This window comes from Eretmochelys imbricata, chromosome 1 (genome assembly GCF_965152235.1).
Source record: "Eretmochelys imbricata isolate rEreImb1 chromosome 1, rEreImb1.hap1, whole genome shotgun sequence".
Classification (NCBI taxonomy): Eukaryota; Metazoa; Chordata; order Testudines; family Cheloniidae; genus Eretmochelys; species Eretmochelys imbricata.
The window spans coordinates 192371484-192390347 of record NC_135572.1 but is presented as its reverse complement, the minus strand read 5'-3'; the positions used below and the strand labels follow the sequence as shown (position 1 = coordinate 192390347).

Genomic DNA, 18864 nt, shown 5'->3' with positions numbered 1-18864 from the left:
TACAAGACTTGACCATGAGAACACATTAACCTGTTCATGCTTATATTGAGGGGCACTTAAGAAGTGTTTTATAATGATGAATACATTTAGCTATCAAACCCTTTATTTTTACTTGTATGTACTTCATATTTAGGAAAGAGTCATTTCTGCAGAAAAGTACATTGTGCTAGCAGTATGTATTTCTTTTTCTAAGTACTTCTCTCTTAAATTTGTTTTCCTTTCTCTAATTGTACTTTTTCTCCTACAAAACTGGAGTAGTCAATAAGTTTAAATGTGACATACATAGAAAAAATGTTGCACACAAGATGTGAACTTCTTTTTAAAGGATTTTCTAACCATGAAACCAACCAACAAACATAGGTTTCAGAGTAACGGTCATGTTAGTCTGTATTCGCAAAAGGAAAAGGAGTACTTGTCCGATGAAGTGAGCTGTAGCTCACGAAAACTTATGCTCAAATAAATTGGTTAGTCTCTAAGGTGCCACAAGTACTCCTTTCCAACAAACATAGTTTATCCTGTTTGGGCTTTTTCATAAACAGTTAACTGAAATGTCCTGTCTATTTGGAAGAAAAGCCCGTTAGCTAAAATTCTGCCCCCTTGCCTTGGAAGCGGTGAGACTTCCAATTCTCCATGTTTTTGTGCCTTTCAGGGGAAAAGTCCAGACTTGCTCTTGACTTTAGGAATAAGGAATGTCAATCAGAAAACAACCGTTTTTTCCCCTGCTTAGTGACATTTAAAGTGGTAGGTCTTAATATGGCTGCAGACTATACCTTTTTCTTCTGTTGCAAAACAAAAGAATGTATTTAAGCATAGAACATAATTGCTAATCTGATAGCATGTGAGAAGAATTCTTCCTCCATTGCTTTTTGAAAAGAATCAGTCAGAAATGATTTTTGGTCCATATTTTGTGGTGTAAGAAGGACAGGGCTTCTTCCTTTATATTTTTGCTTTATCAAAATGAAAGAACACGAAAAAATTTACGTATATGAAACATTTTAAAACTGTTGCATTGTAGAAGAATGAATTGTGGTTTTATATTGATATCCTCTATTAAACCTGATAATTAAAAGCCTTTTTTTCCCTTTAAACTACAGACCTTTTTTACTATTTCTGGTATAAGAGAACATTCTCTGTTGTAATACAGGTTTGTGACTGTTTTCCCTATAGATTGTTGAAGACTATGCTGGAAGATGGCAGGTTCCTTTGCCTCAGCTTCAGGTGCTTCAGACAGCTCTTTGTTGTTTCACGTCTGCCTGTGTATCATTCCCAGCTGAATGTGAGCACGTACAATATGTTTTGAGTAGCCTTGCTTTGTAAGTACATCCTTTTTCCTATTAACTCCATTTATAGGCTAACTGTTAGTGTTCTACTTTTGTAATGAAAGCAGCATGTCATAAGAGGTCCTGTTTTGTAAAGGCAGTCTTACTTTCTACTATTTAAATACACAAGACCAAACTTATCCCTGGTGAATTAAATAAAGGAAGCTCTGAAAGGGATGACTTTAGCCTGTTCTTTTTGTATCACATTTACTCAAAGAACATGCTCAGGTCAAACTTGTGAAAGTGTGTGGGGTTTCTTTTAACAAAACCACCTAATTAACAATAGAAGTGTGCCTGTGATCATTTTATATTTCCACTGACATTTTAAATGTAATGTTCTGAAATATTTGCAAACCAACCCTTGTGGCATTGTGGCAATAAATGGCTATGAACAAAAGTGAAATTGACTGGTACATTTCTGTTGTCCAAGCAGTGAAATGCAAAAAGTAAATAAACTAAAAATTATTGAAATGGCCTAACATTTATGTAACAGGAAAAAAACTGTTTAAATTGTGACTCTAAATCTGATTCTTCAACAAAACACTTTTTGGAGAAGAGTTTGTTACATAAGAAAGTTAAGAAAACATTTTTCTTTTGAGGAAAAGATTTGCTTAGGGTTAATATACACATCTTGAACTGATGATTTTGTTATCCTATTAATTTGCCCTAACAAAATCCTTCTCACCATAACATTTATTTTCTGACTCAGTAAAGTAGATGCCAAAAACTTGAAAATGTCAAAATAAAAACAAACAATTCTTGTATCCTATAGATATTGGCTCCTGTCATCAGTAGGTGGACAGAGGAAATTTGAAAGCATACTGAGAGTTGCTTTCACAAATAAGAGCTAGTTCTGGCTGAGTAAATGAGTTAATTATTTTGTCCAGCAGGTGGAACAGCTCTGTCTTGCTGATCTCTGGTTTTAACTGTTCTTAGTTTGTTTTTGTTACTAGTTTTACTTGGTCAGAATTAGTCATCTCAATGTGGGTTTTTGTGTTAGCTCCATGAACTGAGGGTTAGAAAAATATCTGTAGGGGAATACTTTATTGGTCTTCACATCTCCTGCATGCATCTTCAGTGTGAGCTGGCAGACCCACCTTTTTTACCTAGTCTTTGAACTATCATCACTGATCCCAGGAGACATGACGCTTTTATTTTGTGCACTCATGATATACTTAGAAAAGTGAAACTGAAGAATAGAGTAGATTTATGTGGAAATATAACTCTTAAAAATGAATAACTGTTGAGCGAAACCAGAAAAAATAGATTTATCAAGGTATGGTGGTCATGTACCTGAAGATAAACTACTTGCCCCTATAGAGTAGAATGAATATAGTCATAGTATCGCCTTTTAGAGAAAGATCAGTTATTTTCTGAAGCATGATTCAAGTTGTTTAATACTTGGCTCATAGTTGATGCTTATTAGCTACTGTGAATCTTGTAAAAACAAAATACATTCTAAGAAAAATGTAGTGTTTCAGAGTAGGGACAATACCTTCATACGTGTCTGTATAGCACATAGCAGAATGTCATTTCGATCCTGAGTGGGGCCTGTGGGTACTACTACAACACAAATAATAAATAACAGTGACACCAAATTTAGTGTCTGTCCTAGTCTAGATTAGGTACTGATCAGAAATTGGGGCTAATTGCCCAAGAAGGGGGTGGAATGAGTTTCTCAATCTGCTATCACCCCTTACGTTAAACCTATGCACGTGAGTTTGGGAATGGATTGTCCTTAATTGCTTGCTTACCCCCAGCTTACGAATTTTAGGAGCACTGAGCACAAAACAAAGTATTCCCCCGTTAAAAAAAACCTGCTTTGGTTGGCTTAGTTTTGCTGTGATGTCACAAAACGATTCTGGGGCATAACAGTTACCAAGGAAACATTGCTGAAGTATGCTAGCCCTAAGGGTGTTGAAGTCTCAGTCTTTCAGAACATACACCACACACAATACAAAGTCCTAGCTCTGAAAGGAGAGAGGGGGAGAGAAAGGGGGGGGGGGGGGAGAGAAATAAAAACAGGAATCTGCCTGACCCCATATGGGCTTTCTCTACACTTGAGCAGGGTTTCCTTGGTAACCAGATGGTAAACTACTGAGAGCAGAGGCTGCTGTTCTCTCTGTGCACTTACTAAGCAAACCATTCATAATAAATGAGGCAACATCTATATTCACTTTAATACAGGAGCTGTGTACTGGGGTCGTTGGTAAACAAACGTATACAAGCACTGACTTGTAGCACCGATGTTGTCTGAAAAGATGGTGTGGCAAATTGCAGTAAACAACACGAATGTAGATACCTATTTAAAAAAGGTGTGGTGTGTCAGATCACATTTTGGAGCATCAGGAGAGATGAAATTAGCTACTGTAATTTTGATATGTATGTAAAAAAAATCGATGGGGAAGGAAGTTTTCAGTCTTGTTTTGAATGGCTGTCTGAGCCTGCTGATTTAAGCTTGCAGCGCATGTTGAAGAAATGTGAAAATTTATATCTGCAATTCACTTTTAATAAAAACTAGAATGAAGGTATTTGCAGGTGATCCCAAATTCAGTCAGAAACCAAATAAAAACAGATAATTAGCTCGCGTTAGTGTAGTCTTTCCCAAGCAGTGTGAGAGTTCCCGAGGCTGGTAGTTTTCCAAACAGTCACATGACATGTGACTTAAACTTACTGATCTTACTTCAGAATGGCAGTGAGAATTTGTGGTTAGCAGGAGGTATTTGTTGTTTCAATTAGCAAAATTGATCTGATTTTCCTTTAGGATTGAGATTAAAGGGCCCTTGTGCAAAAGAACCACTACAGCTTTTAGTATGAAGGAAGGTACAAAAATTGACCATGCCGTTTTAAAAACAGAGACTCTAATGTAGAATATCTTTAAATATCTTTTTTTGACCAATTCAAAGTAACTTTTTGATTCATCATTGGATAGAGAAGAATTAGGTGCAGCTTAGTGTACAAAGAGCTCAACCATACTTCCCTTTATAAAGAACGTGACTTTTACAGAAATGTTTGTTGGCCTGGTCTATGTTTAAAATGTAGATCAACCTAGCTGTGTCACTCAAGGGTGTGGAAAATTTATACCACGAGCACTGTAGCTAAGCTGACCTAACCTCGAGCGTAGAAATGACTTAAGTCGACTGAAAAATTATTTAATCAACCTAGCTGTTGCCACTTGGTGAGGTAGATTACCTACATTGATGGAAAGACGGCATGCTACAGCAGTGCCGCCTGTAGCGTAGATATTCTGTTCACCTTCGATTTTCTTGGCATTTGTACCTACCTTTAATTCCTTTCAATCGGTTTAGGGTTGAAGCTAGAGTGAAACAATTTCCTTTTACTTTAGGAGACATTTGGAAAATGAATTTCAAAAGTAGTGAATAGAGAAAGTGAATTTTAATTGGTTATTTTCTAGGTAACTTATGAACTGTTAAGTTGACCAAAACTTCTAAGCTGTTTTATAATAATTTTCTGAAACGGTCTTTCACTACTTAAAGTTTATCTGACACCTACAGTTGAAGGAATAAATGTTCCAGGCAGAGAAAGTGTTAAAGACAGGGATAAGTTGTCTCCACCAGTACGTTCTAAGATCAGTCCCCTCTTACCTTCAGCAGCTGCAAAGGCAGAGCATGCTGGGACTTGCACAGAAGCCCTGTTTGGGCCTTAATATTTCACGACCGCCCATGATTGGCATCAGTCTGATAAACTTCAAGCTCCATTCTCACTAGCTTCTCTAATGAAAAAGGAGCTTTGTCTGGTCTTGGGTACATAAAACTATTTGGGTGTGAGAGAAAGGACCTTTGCTACTCTGGCCATGCTCCAGAGCTTTGTGGCTGAAACACTTAGTGCCTTCATTACTTTATTCCCTTTCCCATACTACTCTGAATTTGCATCCTCTGAATAAATAATTCAGCTGTCTTGCTCTAGTACTCCTCATAACTTTCCCAATCAGGAGCTGCATGTAATATGGGCATGATTCATGGGAATTCCTCTGACTCCCAAAGAATTCTGAACAGCAGAGTGAAACTGATCAGAATCTTAGAACAGGTTTACACTTAAAACGCTGCATTGGCACAGCTGCACCACTGTAGCACTTAAGTGAAGCTGCTCCTACGTCGATGGGAGGGCTTCTCCCGTTGGCGTAGGGATCCGACCTTCCCGAGAATCAGTAGCTATGTCAATGGGACAAACCCTCTTGTTGACGTAGCACTGTCTACATGGGGGAGTTAGGTTAGTATAATTACATCGCTCAGGGGTGCGGATTTTTCACACTCTGATAACAATGTTCCTAATAATGAACCTTCAGCTATAATAAACCTGGTCCCTGGATCCCACCTCCAGCCCCATGGCTGCAGCAGCGCTGGAGGAGCTATCAGCTGTATCACCCCTCAAGGCGGTGGGGCTCTTTCACTATAACGAACCCCTGGCTATAACAAACAAATGGCATGGATCCCAGTGGGTTTGTTACAGCAATGGTGTGCTGTATTGGCAAAGTTACTTTTGGAACCCCAAAGGCTAGAAATTTAACTTTCTTCAAATGAAACCTTAAAATCAGCCCTTTTGCTACAGTTACTCATACTAGTAACCTGATTTTGGAAGCCATTATTTTTTTTTTACTGTTTGTTTAGGAAGTTTTAACAGGTTTACAAATCCTTGCTATGTAAATATCAGAAAGAAAATAGTTATTACAATAGTAAGATTTGTTTTGAGAGACACTGTACAGTAATATAGTCATCGGATCTCTGTGTAACATGTTCTAGTGAGTATCATTACAATGCCCATAATGTGTTTCTAATGATTACACATTTAACAGACCAGGCATGTCTATTAACTGTTAATATTCCCCCCCCCCCCCCCCCCCCCCCAAAAAAAAATAGAATTATGCTTTTTTTTTTTTTTTTTTGGCTGATGAATGTACTTTGTCGGAGCACTGAATAAATGGTAAACCAAATATGTTTGTCCTCTGTCTATTTTGCTGGGTACTTCATTGGTGCATTAATTTTTCATGACAACCTCTGATATATCTTTGAACCATTCTACTAGAGTTTTTTCAAGATTTCTAACACTGAGGGTGATTTTTAGTCCTGTTGCCTTATCAAATAGCAGAATTTTATTAGCAGTTAAGTTGGTTAATTTCTGTACATTTATTTTTATAGTTAAGGTACTGAAAAAAAATTTAGTGACTCTTCTTTAGAACTAGATGTAGTGGACCCCTACAGAAATCCGCTCAAGTTACGTGGTAAGCTAAAATAGAGTAGAGTAGAGTGGCAGAGCAGTGCTTAGCTGTACTCCAGCAGTTCTGTGTCAGGAGGGAAGTTAGTCTGCATCTTGCAGAGGTGGGAGTTTTGCCACGGGATACTTCACTGCTCTCCTTCTCTGCTCACATAGTGGCAAGTGAGTTACTTCTAGCTAGAGACTGACTTACTGCAGGATTTGTCAAGGATTGAGCTGTGAGTAGAGCACAGTATCTTATTACTCTGCAGTTTTCCTTACAAAAAGAAATTTTAAATCATTTTTTTTTTTTTGTGAGAAAGGGATTGAGTGAGGGGAAAGACATAGAAACTATACAAATATAGGGGAGGAGCAGTGAAAATAGGTCAGAATTAAGACCTACCAGTTTTGTATTCATTTGTATGCCAGTTTGAATTTTGTCACACACAAGCTAAATTGTCTCATTGGGTTGTAAAAACAAAACATTATTCTTGAAAACGCCTTAAAAAGTTTTCCATAGACAATACAAAACAAATTATCAACTGTTTAGTCATTTTTCTGGTACAACAGTTTCAGTCACACATGACCTTGACAATTGATAAGTATGTAGTGACAAGATAAAATAAGGAATGGAAAACTTGTGGGTGAGAAAGTAAATTACTTGTGACTTTGACATTTAATAGAAAGGAACATGTTAAGGGTTAAGTCTCTATCACCCAAAGTCCTATGCAAAGTTATCAGGCTAACTGACAAGAGTTGTATGTTTCACAAGGACTTGAATTATACATCATGGAAGTATATTCTAGCATTTGTGAAAATTCAAATTGCTAATTTTTCTTACACTCGAATACTCAGGCTTGTAGAAATACAGCTTCAGAGGATTTCATGGAGTCTTAGCTGTGACTAGTGATAACTCAGGGCTAAATCTTTGTGCAGTGCAATTAAAATTAATCCCATCTAGCAGCTGCTGTTAATGAGATTCAAAAATCTGAAAAGAAGAAATTTGTGAATCTTTTCCTGAGTGTTGTGGCTTTGAGTTTCAAATATAAATTATGCAATTGTATTGCCATCTTTTTGTTACAATGGCACACTATGTATTTGGAAGGGAGACAATTTCACCTCATTCTATTCAATTTCCATCTCCACCTCAAATGCCTAGAGTGAGCAGAAACCAAGTTAAATGTGTTATACACAGTTCTGCTTTAATTTATAGCATCATCTTGATATATAAAGGAAATCAAAAGCATTTTCTGTCCCCAAAGGGTTTTTTCTGTTTGTGTTTAGAAATATCAGATAGGTCCAGTCCTTTGTTCTCTAGCAAAAAGAGTGGCCTGAGATCATAATCATATTGGGAATTTTCAGATCCAAAAGTTGAGGAAGTATCAACTCTTCAATCTATTTTCTTGCTTTCAGCAGCTGTTTGAGTTAACACTAGAAGTAAAAATCTCTAATTTGGTTTCAATCATATGAGTTACACAGTAGTTTGAGTTTTTAGGGGTGGGCCAGACCTGAGGTTTCTCATTTACAGCCAAAAGTATTGAGTTAAGTGGTGCAGAACTGAGGATAGTTTTCATACATTATGGGTGGGATTTTCAGTGTTGAACATTTTTTGCCTAGCTCTTACTATTGGTATAAATTGGGTCAGAGTCAAACAAATGGTAAGTGCTTTGGAAAACACTACACTCTATATTTTAACTGCTGTGATATGTAATACTGTTTGTAATAGAGTTTTTGTAGTTTGCCTAGGTACCAAATAATTTCAGGATCCCTAGCTCTGAAGACAGCTGAAATGATTTGCTTTAGTTTTTGACTTGTCATTACTTGTGTTTGTAGGAGTTTTTTTGAATTGCTGCTGTTCTTTGGAAAAGATGAATTCTATGAAGATCCTTTAAAAGATATTCTAGGTTCAATCCAGGTAATAACAGTTGCTGCTTGCTTCTATGTTTGTAAAACACAATTTTTGTTTTTTGAAGATCAACCTGTTTGTAGAAAGTCATGCTTTCATGAGTGTTGGAGGATGCAAGCATTGGTAGAACACTTCAGTAGAGTGAAGAAAGATAGTGAGTCATTTTATTTACACTTCCCCTCTCTAATTTTATCAGAGGAAAAATCTTTTAGTTCGCTTGCCATTGGTACTACTGTTCATATCAAAAGCCTAAATAAATTAGAGCACAATCCTTGTTTTGTAATGATGACTGATTATTAATAAGGTTCTATTTTGTGAATTTCTTGAAGAGACAGAAAAAAAATTTAAATACAGATACCATCACCAGACTAATTTCTGACAGCTTTCCTTTAAGTATCTGACCAGAGTTTAGTGTCATTCAAGTAATCAGGTGTTCCAGGTTATGATTTAAATCTACAGTTTCCTCATCCACAATTTTAGACAGTGGACTGGAAAAGCAAAACTGTCGTCTTTTGTTGCTTAGGACTAGGCTGTGTTCACACTTATGTGCCTTATGTGTTTAGTATTATAGGATGCGAACATCTAGTAACTGCTTTATAATTGAACAGTAATGTTCTCATTAACCATCTGACATGAGTTACCTAGGCACATGCTGCAGAATTGGGTGGGGCCAGTTTAGACACTTAAAGAATGCAGCATGTCATGGTGTAGTCTGTTTAGCTTAAGTTTTGTGGGACTGTTTTTTGTTAATATTTAGGGCACCTAAAGGTATGGTTGCTATGTCAGATTCAAGTTGAGACTAATCCTTGCCGTAAAGAATTTATAAAATAGAGAAGGGATGTATGAGGAAACTGATAAAATATGGGCCTTTTTTTCTTTGCCCTTAAATTGTTTTTATTTTAGCTTTTTGGGTTTGTCCCTTTTTATTTGATTTGCTTAAACCATTTGCCTATCAGTTGTCATTTTGCATTTTGACACACACTAGTTTGATTTTCTTTTAAATCAATAGTGCGTTAATGGTCAAAATGGTCTTTTTATGAGGAAACTTGTAAGATTTGTTTTTCAACCAAACACCTACATGCAAATTGTCTTGATGAAAATAATTTTCAGTTCCTTGACCATCAGACACAACTCACCCAAACATAGTAGACAAACTTAGGAATGAATTGAAGAACGTAGTAGCTAAAATAACCTAAAGCAGCAATGAATGTTAAAGCAGTGAATTGTAAATGCCTGGAAGCTGTTTTCTAGCTTCCATGAAATATATGGATTGTCCCAAAGACACTTCAGTATGCAATAAAATGGAATGATAGATAAATCCTATTGAATAGAATGATCTGAAAAGAAATTCAGATACCATCTTACTTTCCTTTTAGTACCTTGTTTCTTTTCGCAGATGACTGATACCAGGTTGTGGTGTTAAGTTATTAATTGATGCTGGTGGCAAAGGCTACTTTATACCAGTAAATCACAAGGAAAGAATAACTTGGGCAGCATAAAAATTGTGGCTGCTGCTATCAGATACTATAAGTAAACATTTGGAAGTAGGTAAACTTGGCTTGATATAAGAGTTATAGGGTTTTAAAACTCTACCTGCTTTAGGACATTCCAGAATCACCAGTTTGTTCCAGGATAACTTCTTTTTTGTACTGTTAATTTTAATGGCAGAAGTGAATAAACTTACCAGAGTATAGACTGCATGACTGAACCAAACCTCACCTGTTGTAAATCAGTGCTGATTTATGCAAGCTGAAGAGCTGCCCTACTATGTGTGCCACTTAAATATCTCTTAATTGGAGTCTAGAAGACAGCTTCCCAAACGTTTGGGAAATGGCACAAACTTGTCAGACTTAGTCGACGGCATTGTTAGGATGTTTATCGGGGTTTGTGTATAACCTGTAGATTACAGAAAAGCTAGATGGGTACTATTTTAATATATAGCTTCAGTCAACATGTATACGATATCATAGTTTTAACTCAAAATAAATATTTCTTAAAACTTGTTTACAATATTTTATAAAATGTATTTAACTCGTATGGTAACTTTCAAACCCTTCTCATGAAGTTGGACTTCTTTCAGCCATTAAATGACTAAACCAGGTCTGTCAGACCTCTTGACAGTTTTAAATCTAATGCACTTTTTTACTCCTAGGAATGCCAGAACCTCCTATGCAGATACGGAAATGTGAACCTGGAATTAGTGACTCGAATTATCAGAGATGGAGGGCCATGGGAAGATCCAGTATTACAAGCAGTTCTTAAAGCAAAGCCTGTATCTCAGGAGTTAGGTACTTGATTTAACACACACACACATTTTAAAAAGAGTTTAGAACATGCATGTTTAAGTATTATTTTATAAAATATTTTTGCATATTGGGGCAATACTGACAGGGAAAGTGTGGTGTCAGTGGTACTCAAGTTGTACTTTTGATATAATTTACTATACATGTTATACTTGGTGTCCTATATAATAGGTACTAATTTGAAAAACTTGTTCACTGTTAGCTCACCCTGTGGGGAATAATGAGCCAGTTACTCTGATGTATGTTGATGCGAGAGACCCTGAGGCTGTTTTTTTAGTTGAAGTAATCACATATAATATTGTTGAAGCCAGGTATTTACCTGTCAACACAATAGTTTGGGAGGAGGGGCAAGCTCTTCATTAAATTTCTATCAAGACAAGACATCAAGGTAATTGACGTATGCATAGCTTTATACAAGAAAATAAAACTGATTTTGAGGTTTGAGGTGATTAGTGAAAGGTTTGTACCACTAACCTTATGAACTATATTAAACAAATTATTTTAAATAAATGTCTTTGCTAACCTAGGGAATGTGGTCTACGGCACCTTTTTACCTCTTCCTTACTAGTTCAAAAGTGGCTCAATTTGATATTGACTAAAGGATGTCACCATCTTTCACTAGTTTTCCAATTTTTACTTGTCACCATAGTTTCTTGAGACAAACTGGTTCACTCAATGGACAAGTGTGTACATTATAATTCTCACCTTTTATGGTAGCATTAATTAAGAGGGTAAAGACTGAAAGGCCATGGAAACTGAGTTGCCTCCCTCAAGCATAGATGGTTGTTCCAGAACAAAGTGGAGGGAATTTAGTAAGATAATGTGGGGAAGCTTTGACTGCTGTACCTCGTCTGTGGACAAAAGGACTTGGGTCTTCAGAGGTGTCAGTAGTGTACCTTTCATTATAGGTACATTTGTCTGAAAGTGGAGTAGTGATGGGTGGGATGGAAATGTTTGAGAGTTTTGTATCACGCTGCAAATTCCACCAGGATTTCTGGTTGTACTGATCTGAAGGTAAGGGAAGTACTAGAAGCAATGGAAGGGATAGAAGTCCAAAAGGATCTGGGCTTTTTATAATATCAACAGGATGTTCTGAGAGTGCTCAAATACATAGCACGTTCACTTCAGTTTTGGACACTTCAGGTGGCTTGATCCAAATTCTTGGCCTTCAAAATAAATAAATAAAATAAATGCAGTCCTTTCCCTAAGAGCTATCTATTTTCTGATTTGGCTGGCTAGTCATTATGTAGAAGCTTTTCCCCGGCATACTTTCCTGCTACCTGGTTCTTTGTCTCTCCCACAATAAAATTAGCTGTAGCCTTCAGATGATCATTTTACCTAAGATGACTTCAGGCTGGATCTCCCTTCCTTCCGGTTGCTAAGTATTTTAGCTCATATTTTCTACTGGCTTTCTCTCACACATCTATCTCTGAGGTGGTAGCATATCCTTATACTTTTCCTTTCAGGCAAATATCTCCTTGTTTTTAAAAAAGAAAAAAAAAGTGTTGCAACTTAAATTTGGCTGCCTCTAAAGCCCAAATCTTCTGGAAAGAGCTTTCAGTGAGCATAGGAGGATTTTTGAATCCTTAGTGTGAGCAATTCAGTACTACAAAAATAATACATTTAGGCTATATTTATCTTTCTAAACATTACCAAACTGCTCCCGCAGTGGGTACTTTTGGTCAGGGTGGTTTGATTTAAATCATGAGGTTACATCAGGAAGCAGGGAACCTTGATTTAAATAATCAATTTTAACCAAGTTTTGTGTTTGTACTTTGTTATTTTCATTATTTGGTAACTTAAAACATGTTTGCAACTAAATGTAGCCTTTACACTAAATGTGGTGCTTCTTTTTGTTAACCAGGAGGATACTTTATCTTTACACATTTAGTTAACAATTTAAATAGCTTATGTTACCTTTATTCAGATTCTTAATTTTTGCGTTTTTCTTGTTACAAAATGGCAAACCATGCATTTTAGATTAACTTTTTTCTTGTGATTTTATATTAAGCTCTAGTTAGAATTCAAATTCAGTTTAAAAATGCACAAACAGCACTGCAACGTTCTTCTTAAATAAAGGTATTAGATTCATTAAAAGTTTCAAAAAGTTGAACTAACATGATTTGCATTTAAAACTGACTTGACTAATCAAAGGCAGTATTATCTCTAGTTAATGAACTGGTTGTTTCTGGTCATCATGTCCTTCAAGATTTTAGAGCCCATAGATCTCACCAACACCTAGTTTTTTATTCATAAGGATTGGAAGAGGAAAACAAGCTTTCCTGCATTTTCTTCAACTCCCAGTTGGTTTCTTAATTTTGAATGAACTAGTCGTCAAACTGAACTAGTTGAATAAACTGAAATGAAGAAATGAGATTCTTCTTCAAGTGCTTGCTCATGTTGATTAGGTGTGCACATGCCATGTGTGCAGTTGCTGGAGATTTTCCCCTTAATGGTCTCAGGTCGGGCCCTAGCGCCCCTGGGAACCCCGCACTTATGCGCTGTTATAAGGGGTGCCACCGGCCCCCCCTCTGTTCCTTCTTACCGTCCATGACTGTTGCAGAAACAGCTTCTTGCTCTCGTATGATTTTCTGACCTGGTGGTTTGGACTAGTTTCTGTTATGTATAGTTCTCTCTAGTTATCTTAGTTAAAACAGTAAGTGTTAAAGTATAGATAGTTGTCCCGGTCTTAAGGGACTTTGTCCCAAAGACTGGCATATTCCGGTCTCCACGTTTCAAGCCGTGCTCCACCTGCAGTAAAGCCATGCCTGTGAGTGACATGCATTCAGCTTGTCCGAAGTGCCTCAGGGAAGCTAACATCAAAGACAAGTGCAAGATCTTGAGGGGCTTCAGGCCAAGGAATTACAGCTTACCTGAGACATCAAGGCATCCAAATCTTTCCGTATCTCGACGATTGGCTGATCAAGGGCCATTCGCAAGCTTAAATCCAGTGCAACGTCAACTTAGTATGGACTACCTGTCAAGAGTTGGGCCTGTTAATAAACGAGAAACAGTCAACGCTAGTCCCTGTTCAGGTAATTTATAGGGGCAATGCTAGACTCAACAGAGCCAACCTACCAGAGGCCTGGTTCCAAACTGTGTCAAACCTAATCCCCTCATCAGGGTGCACCCACTCACAACCACTGGGGTGTGGCTCAGGTTGCTAGGTCACATGGCAGCGTGTACTTACATAGTGCAGTATGTGTGGCTGCATCTCAGACACCTATAGATGTGGCTGGCCTCAGTCTGTTTTCCAGGCAGGCACCATTTGGACATGATTCTCTCAATTCCATCGGCCATCTTAGTGTTTTGGACTTGGTGGGTGGACCCATGGTCAGTGACGAATGGCGTGCCCTTTGCTGCCCTGTATCCTTCAGTGACCTTAGTTTCAGATGCTTCAGACCTTGGACAAGGGAGCCCATCTCAGCAGTCTCGGAACCCAGGGCCTCTCCTCCCAGGAAGAACTTTCCTTGCATATAAATGTCAGGAAACTCACATCCATACACTTAGCCCACTAGGTATTCTTTCCCCATCTGTCTGGTGGAGTAGGGCAGATCTTAATGGACAACAGGACCGCCATGTTTTACATCAAAAAACAAGGGCAAGATGGCTTTTCAACCCTGTGTTAGGAGGCCCTCTGGTTGTGGGACTTTTATGTGGATCATGCAGTCCACTTCAAGGCAGCGCATCTCCCAGGAGATCAGAATGTGCTAGTGGATTACCTCAGCAGGTTGTCGTCCTCTCATCACGAGTGGTTCCTTCCAGAAGTGACTGACCCCCCCCCCCCCCCCCCAGTTGGACCTGTTCGCCACCAGACAGAACAGAAAATATCAGTTCTGCTCAGCAAGGGCTCCTTCTCCAACACCTTCTTGCTGTCCTGGTCTGTGGGGGGACTGCTGTGCGCTTTTCCGCCAATACTCCTGGTTCACGAGGTTCTCTTAAAGATCAAGACTGACAAAGTAAAGGTTACCTTAATAGCCCTGGCATTGCCTCGTCAACATTGATTTGGCATGCTTCTGGACCTCTCGGTAGCGGCTTCACTGGGGCTCCCACCACCCCCGGACTTGATCTTGCAGAACCAAGGCTGGTTACCCCATCTGAACCTCTCCTCCCTACATGGCATGGCTGCTGTGTGCCTGAACCCAGAAGAGCAAGTCTGCTTGGAGCAGGCCCAGCAGATCTTGTTAAGCAGCAGGAAACTCTTCCCATGTGACTTACTTGGCAAAATGGAAGCATTTCACTTGTTGGGCCTCATAATGGAAATTCTCTCTGTGCCGGTTGTCCCTACAATCCATTCTGGGCTATCACCTGAAGCATCAAGGTCTGGTTCTATCGTTGATCAGGGTTCATTTGGCTGCCATCTCAGCCTTCCATCCTCTGGTCCACAGTAGATCAGTCTTCTCCCACGAGATGATGGTGTGGTTCCTGAAAGGTGTAGAGAGGCTCTACCCGCAGGTTTGCGAGCTGATTCCACCATGGGACTTAAACCTGGTGCTGTCAAGGCTCATCGGGGTCCCCCTTTGAGCTGTTGGCATCTTGTTCTCTACTGTTCCTCTTGTGGAAGGTTGTCTTCCTTGTGGCAATTACCTTGGCCAGGAGGGTCTCCAAGTTCAGAGCCTTGACCTCAGAGCCCCCTTATACCGTGTCTGAGAAAGTTCAGCTACTTCCCCTCCCAGCCTTCCTACCAAAGGTGGTATCGTAGTTTCATAACAGCCAGGACATTTTTCTCCATGTCTTTTCCGAAGGCTCATGGAACCAATATGGAATGCTGGCTGCATACCATAGCATTTGACGGGCCCTCCCCTTCTACACTGAAAGGACTAACCCTTCCAAAAGTCAACATAACTCTCTTTGTAGCAGTGACAGACAGGATGAAAAGTCTGCCAGTGTCATCCCAGAGAATCTCATCCTGTAATAACCACCTGCATCCAGGCTAGCTAGGAGCAGGCGAAGGTTCCGCCTCCGGCCATCCTGACAGCTCATTCTATGAGAGCTCAGGCTTCGTCAGCAGCATTCCTCATGTAAGTACCAATCCAGGACATTTGCAGGGCCGCAACATAGTTGTCAGTTCATACCTTCATGTCCCACTATGCCATCACTCAGCAGGCCCAGGACTGTGCCAGTTTCGAACGGGCAGTGTTGCAGTCAGCACGTCCGTGAACTGAGTTCACGTCCAGTGGTACTGCTTGTGAGTCACCTAATGTGGAATGGGCATGAGCAAGCGCTTGAAGAAAAACTTTTACCAAACTTTCATAACTATTCTTCGAGATGTGTTGATCATGTCCATTCCACGACCCATACTCCTAATCCTCTCTCGGAGTTATCGGCAAGAAGGAACTGAGAGGGCACGGGGCTGGTGGTGCCCATTATACCAGCACATAAGTGTGAGGGCCGGCCCTACGGATACCACTAAGAGAAATATATCCGGCAACTGTGCACATGGCGTCCATTCAATGCTTGATGTGTGTACACATGAGCAACACATCTTGAACAACAGTTACGAAAGGTTGATAACCTTTTTTTACTTCTGTCAGAAGTTTAGTACTTCAATAGACTGGTTCCAGGAGTTTACCTCGTGACTTCCCCAATTCAGTGGTTTGACTTTCTTCAAAACTTGGCAACAAAGTTTGTGAGTTAATTGGATTAAATCTCCTCTTCTTGAATTACAGAGGGACTAGGCAGGGATGTCCATTGTCTCCTTCACTTTTTGCACTAGCTGTGGAGCCTTTTGTACAGAGAATAACAGACAATGGATCCATCACAGGAAACAAAGTTGCAGGAACACATCAGAAAATAGCAGTATATGCAAGTGATGTAATATTTTTATCTAAACCAAATATTCCAGAAAACATTTGGTTACAAATGGGCAACATATTCTGTAAGAGACCTGGAAATTCAAGTTTCAGAACAACCTAGAAGAGCTCGATGATTTAAATGTCAAACACTATGCCAGCACTCCAGATCTCTGTTCATTTGCTGAAAAAGTATGCAGTTCCTTGGTTGTGAAGAATAGCAACAGTGAGAATGAATATTCTGCCAAGGATATCTTTATTTCAAAATCTTTCTATAAGAAAAATAGCTTAACCATTGCAGAATGGTTCAAAAAATGGAAGGTTATGGAAAAATTCACACCAATTATATACCCAGTAAAATAGGCAGAGGACAGATAAATACTTAGATATTTGCTTACCCTTTTGTCAGTACTGAAATTGTGTGCACGTGGCCAAAAAAACCCAGCACACCAATCCAGTTTTTTGGATCTTAACATTTGATAGACATACCTGGTCTGTTAAGTGTGTATAAAGATTTCACTCAATTTAATAATATCACTAGAAATGTCATAGATATTGTAATGATACTTACTTTGTAATATGGTAATACCCTGTTAAATAGAAAGATCTGAAGGCTATATTCCTATATGTCTCTTTAAACAAAAGTGAAGTCTTTGTTTTGTTCTGATATTTACTTGGCAAGGATTTGTAAACTGGTTAAAACTTCCTAAATACATAGTTTAAAAAAAAACTTGGCAGCAAACTTACTGCTTAATTTTATTCTTTGTATTTTAGTGTAAATGATAATAGATCATGTAAGTTTAAATCTTTCTATATGCTGTCATTACTTTAAGTAGGTTTATTTTTAAAAAGCACCTGTATTTAAATAAATAAAAATCAATTTAAATTTAAAAAGCCCTGTTTTTTAAAATCATGGATTTTTATGCATTTTGCCTTTGGTTAACCCGTGACGGCTGTCTGTCATCCATCTGTCTGTGGACTTAGGTTTTATCATTAAGTATTACATCTATGAAAATCACCTGGACAGCGTGTACTGTGTGAATAACTATTATGCTGTGTTGGGTCCCGCAATTTGTAGACAGAGGAGTAGGCTAGGACAAGCAATGGTTGCTTGCTCTCATGCATTTCAGCAATATTTCCAGATGGCCATGCAGAAGGGCAATCTTTAGAAAAAGATCTAGGCTTTACTATTGGGGGGGAAAAAGTGCTTTCCTGGATACAGAGATACATGGACCTTTTAGGCAGATGATTGAGTCTCCAAAGCAGCCTGCCATGAATTGCAGGAGGAGTTAAAATTAGACGGGGCGGAGACTCTGACATAAAAGCTTTCTGCTACCAACCTTTATAATCAGAACATTCAGTAAATTCAAGCAAGATTCTGCATAGTCCTTGTCTGGATTAGAATAGATGCTTTATTTTATTTTTGTCTTACCTTTCTTAAATTAACACCTGTTAAAATACTGCACCTGTAATTAGGATTTATCTGTTGCTTTGGGGCTTAGATCAGCAGCATGTGTATTCTTGCCTGGGAAGGTAGGGCCCTCTATGCAAGAGAGGAGAGGAAAGAAAAACAGGTGGGGTTAATCAACCAAAAAGCACCTAAAAGTCTGAGAAGTGAATGGCTGTGGTCAGTCCCCATGTAGGTGACAGAGTCAGTAGTCAAGGGTTCCTGCTGTGAAATTGAACTCTCTCACCTTTGGATGCTGGGGCATGGTGACCCATGGCTGTATCATCTGAAAAAGGGAACTCTATAAATTCGCTGAAATAGTACTGCAGACTTTCCATTCATTACTCAGAAAAAATGGATGATGTACCAAATCGTTATGCTCAGTCTTTTTGACATGAGCAGAGGTAGGAGTTAAATATGAAATCTCATAGCTTGTCAGGGACTTTTTTTTTTTTTTTGCATGTAAAATAGGTGGTTGAGGGTTGGGTTACCTTTAATACAGATTTAGCATTACACAAGTAGTTTTTAATTTAATTGGAAATATCAGTGATTTTGGTTCTAGTGGTAGTCTGCAGTAACTACTGTAGTTCATGCTTGAATTCTGCCTTCCATTTAAATCCTTCCCACTCCTTTTTCACTTGCTCATAACTTTCTCATACAGGTACCTTTGATTTTTTTTTTTTTAAAGTTGAGGTAGAATTAGTCTAACTATTTGCATTACATAAGATTGTCATACAGCTGTGTACACTTAAGTAATTTACTTCACTATTATGATAAACCTGTTATTTCTCTGTTTTGATAGCAGCTAAGAATACCTCTAAAAATCAGCCTCATTGTCCAAGACATGTAACTAACACAGTCTCCGCCCCAGAGTACTCGCAGTGTA

The 18864-nt window shown here is 38.6% G+C and overlaps 1 protein-coding gene across 2 annotated transcripts in view; it reads left to right on the top strand.

The window, feature by feature from the left end:
• The window catches only part of ZNF654 (zinc finger protein 654), a 58234-nt gene that overhangs the window by 18762 nt on the left and 20608 nt on the right, over window positions 1-18864 (top strand). The window contains exons 2-4 of one of the 2 annotated variants that reach the window (XM_077820717.1): window positions 1168-1313; window positions 8364-8445; window positions 10589-10724. In XM_077820717.1, the coding sequence (XP_077676843.1) occupies window positions 1168-1313; window positions 8364-8445; window positions 10589-10724 (364 nt within the window). Of the gene's footprint in view, window positions 1-1167; window positions 1314-8363; window positions 8446-8528; window positions 8591-10588; window positions 10725-18864 lie in introns of those variants that run through there. The other variant, XM_077820725.1, reaches the window with a different exon arrangement.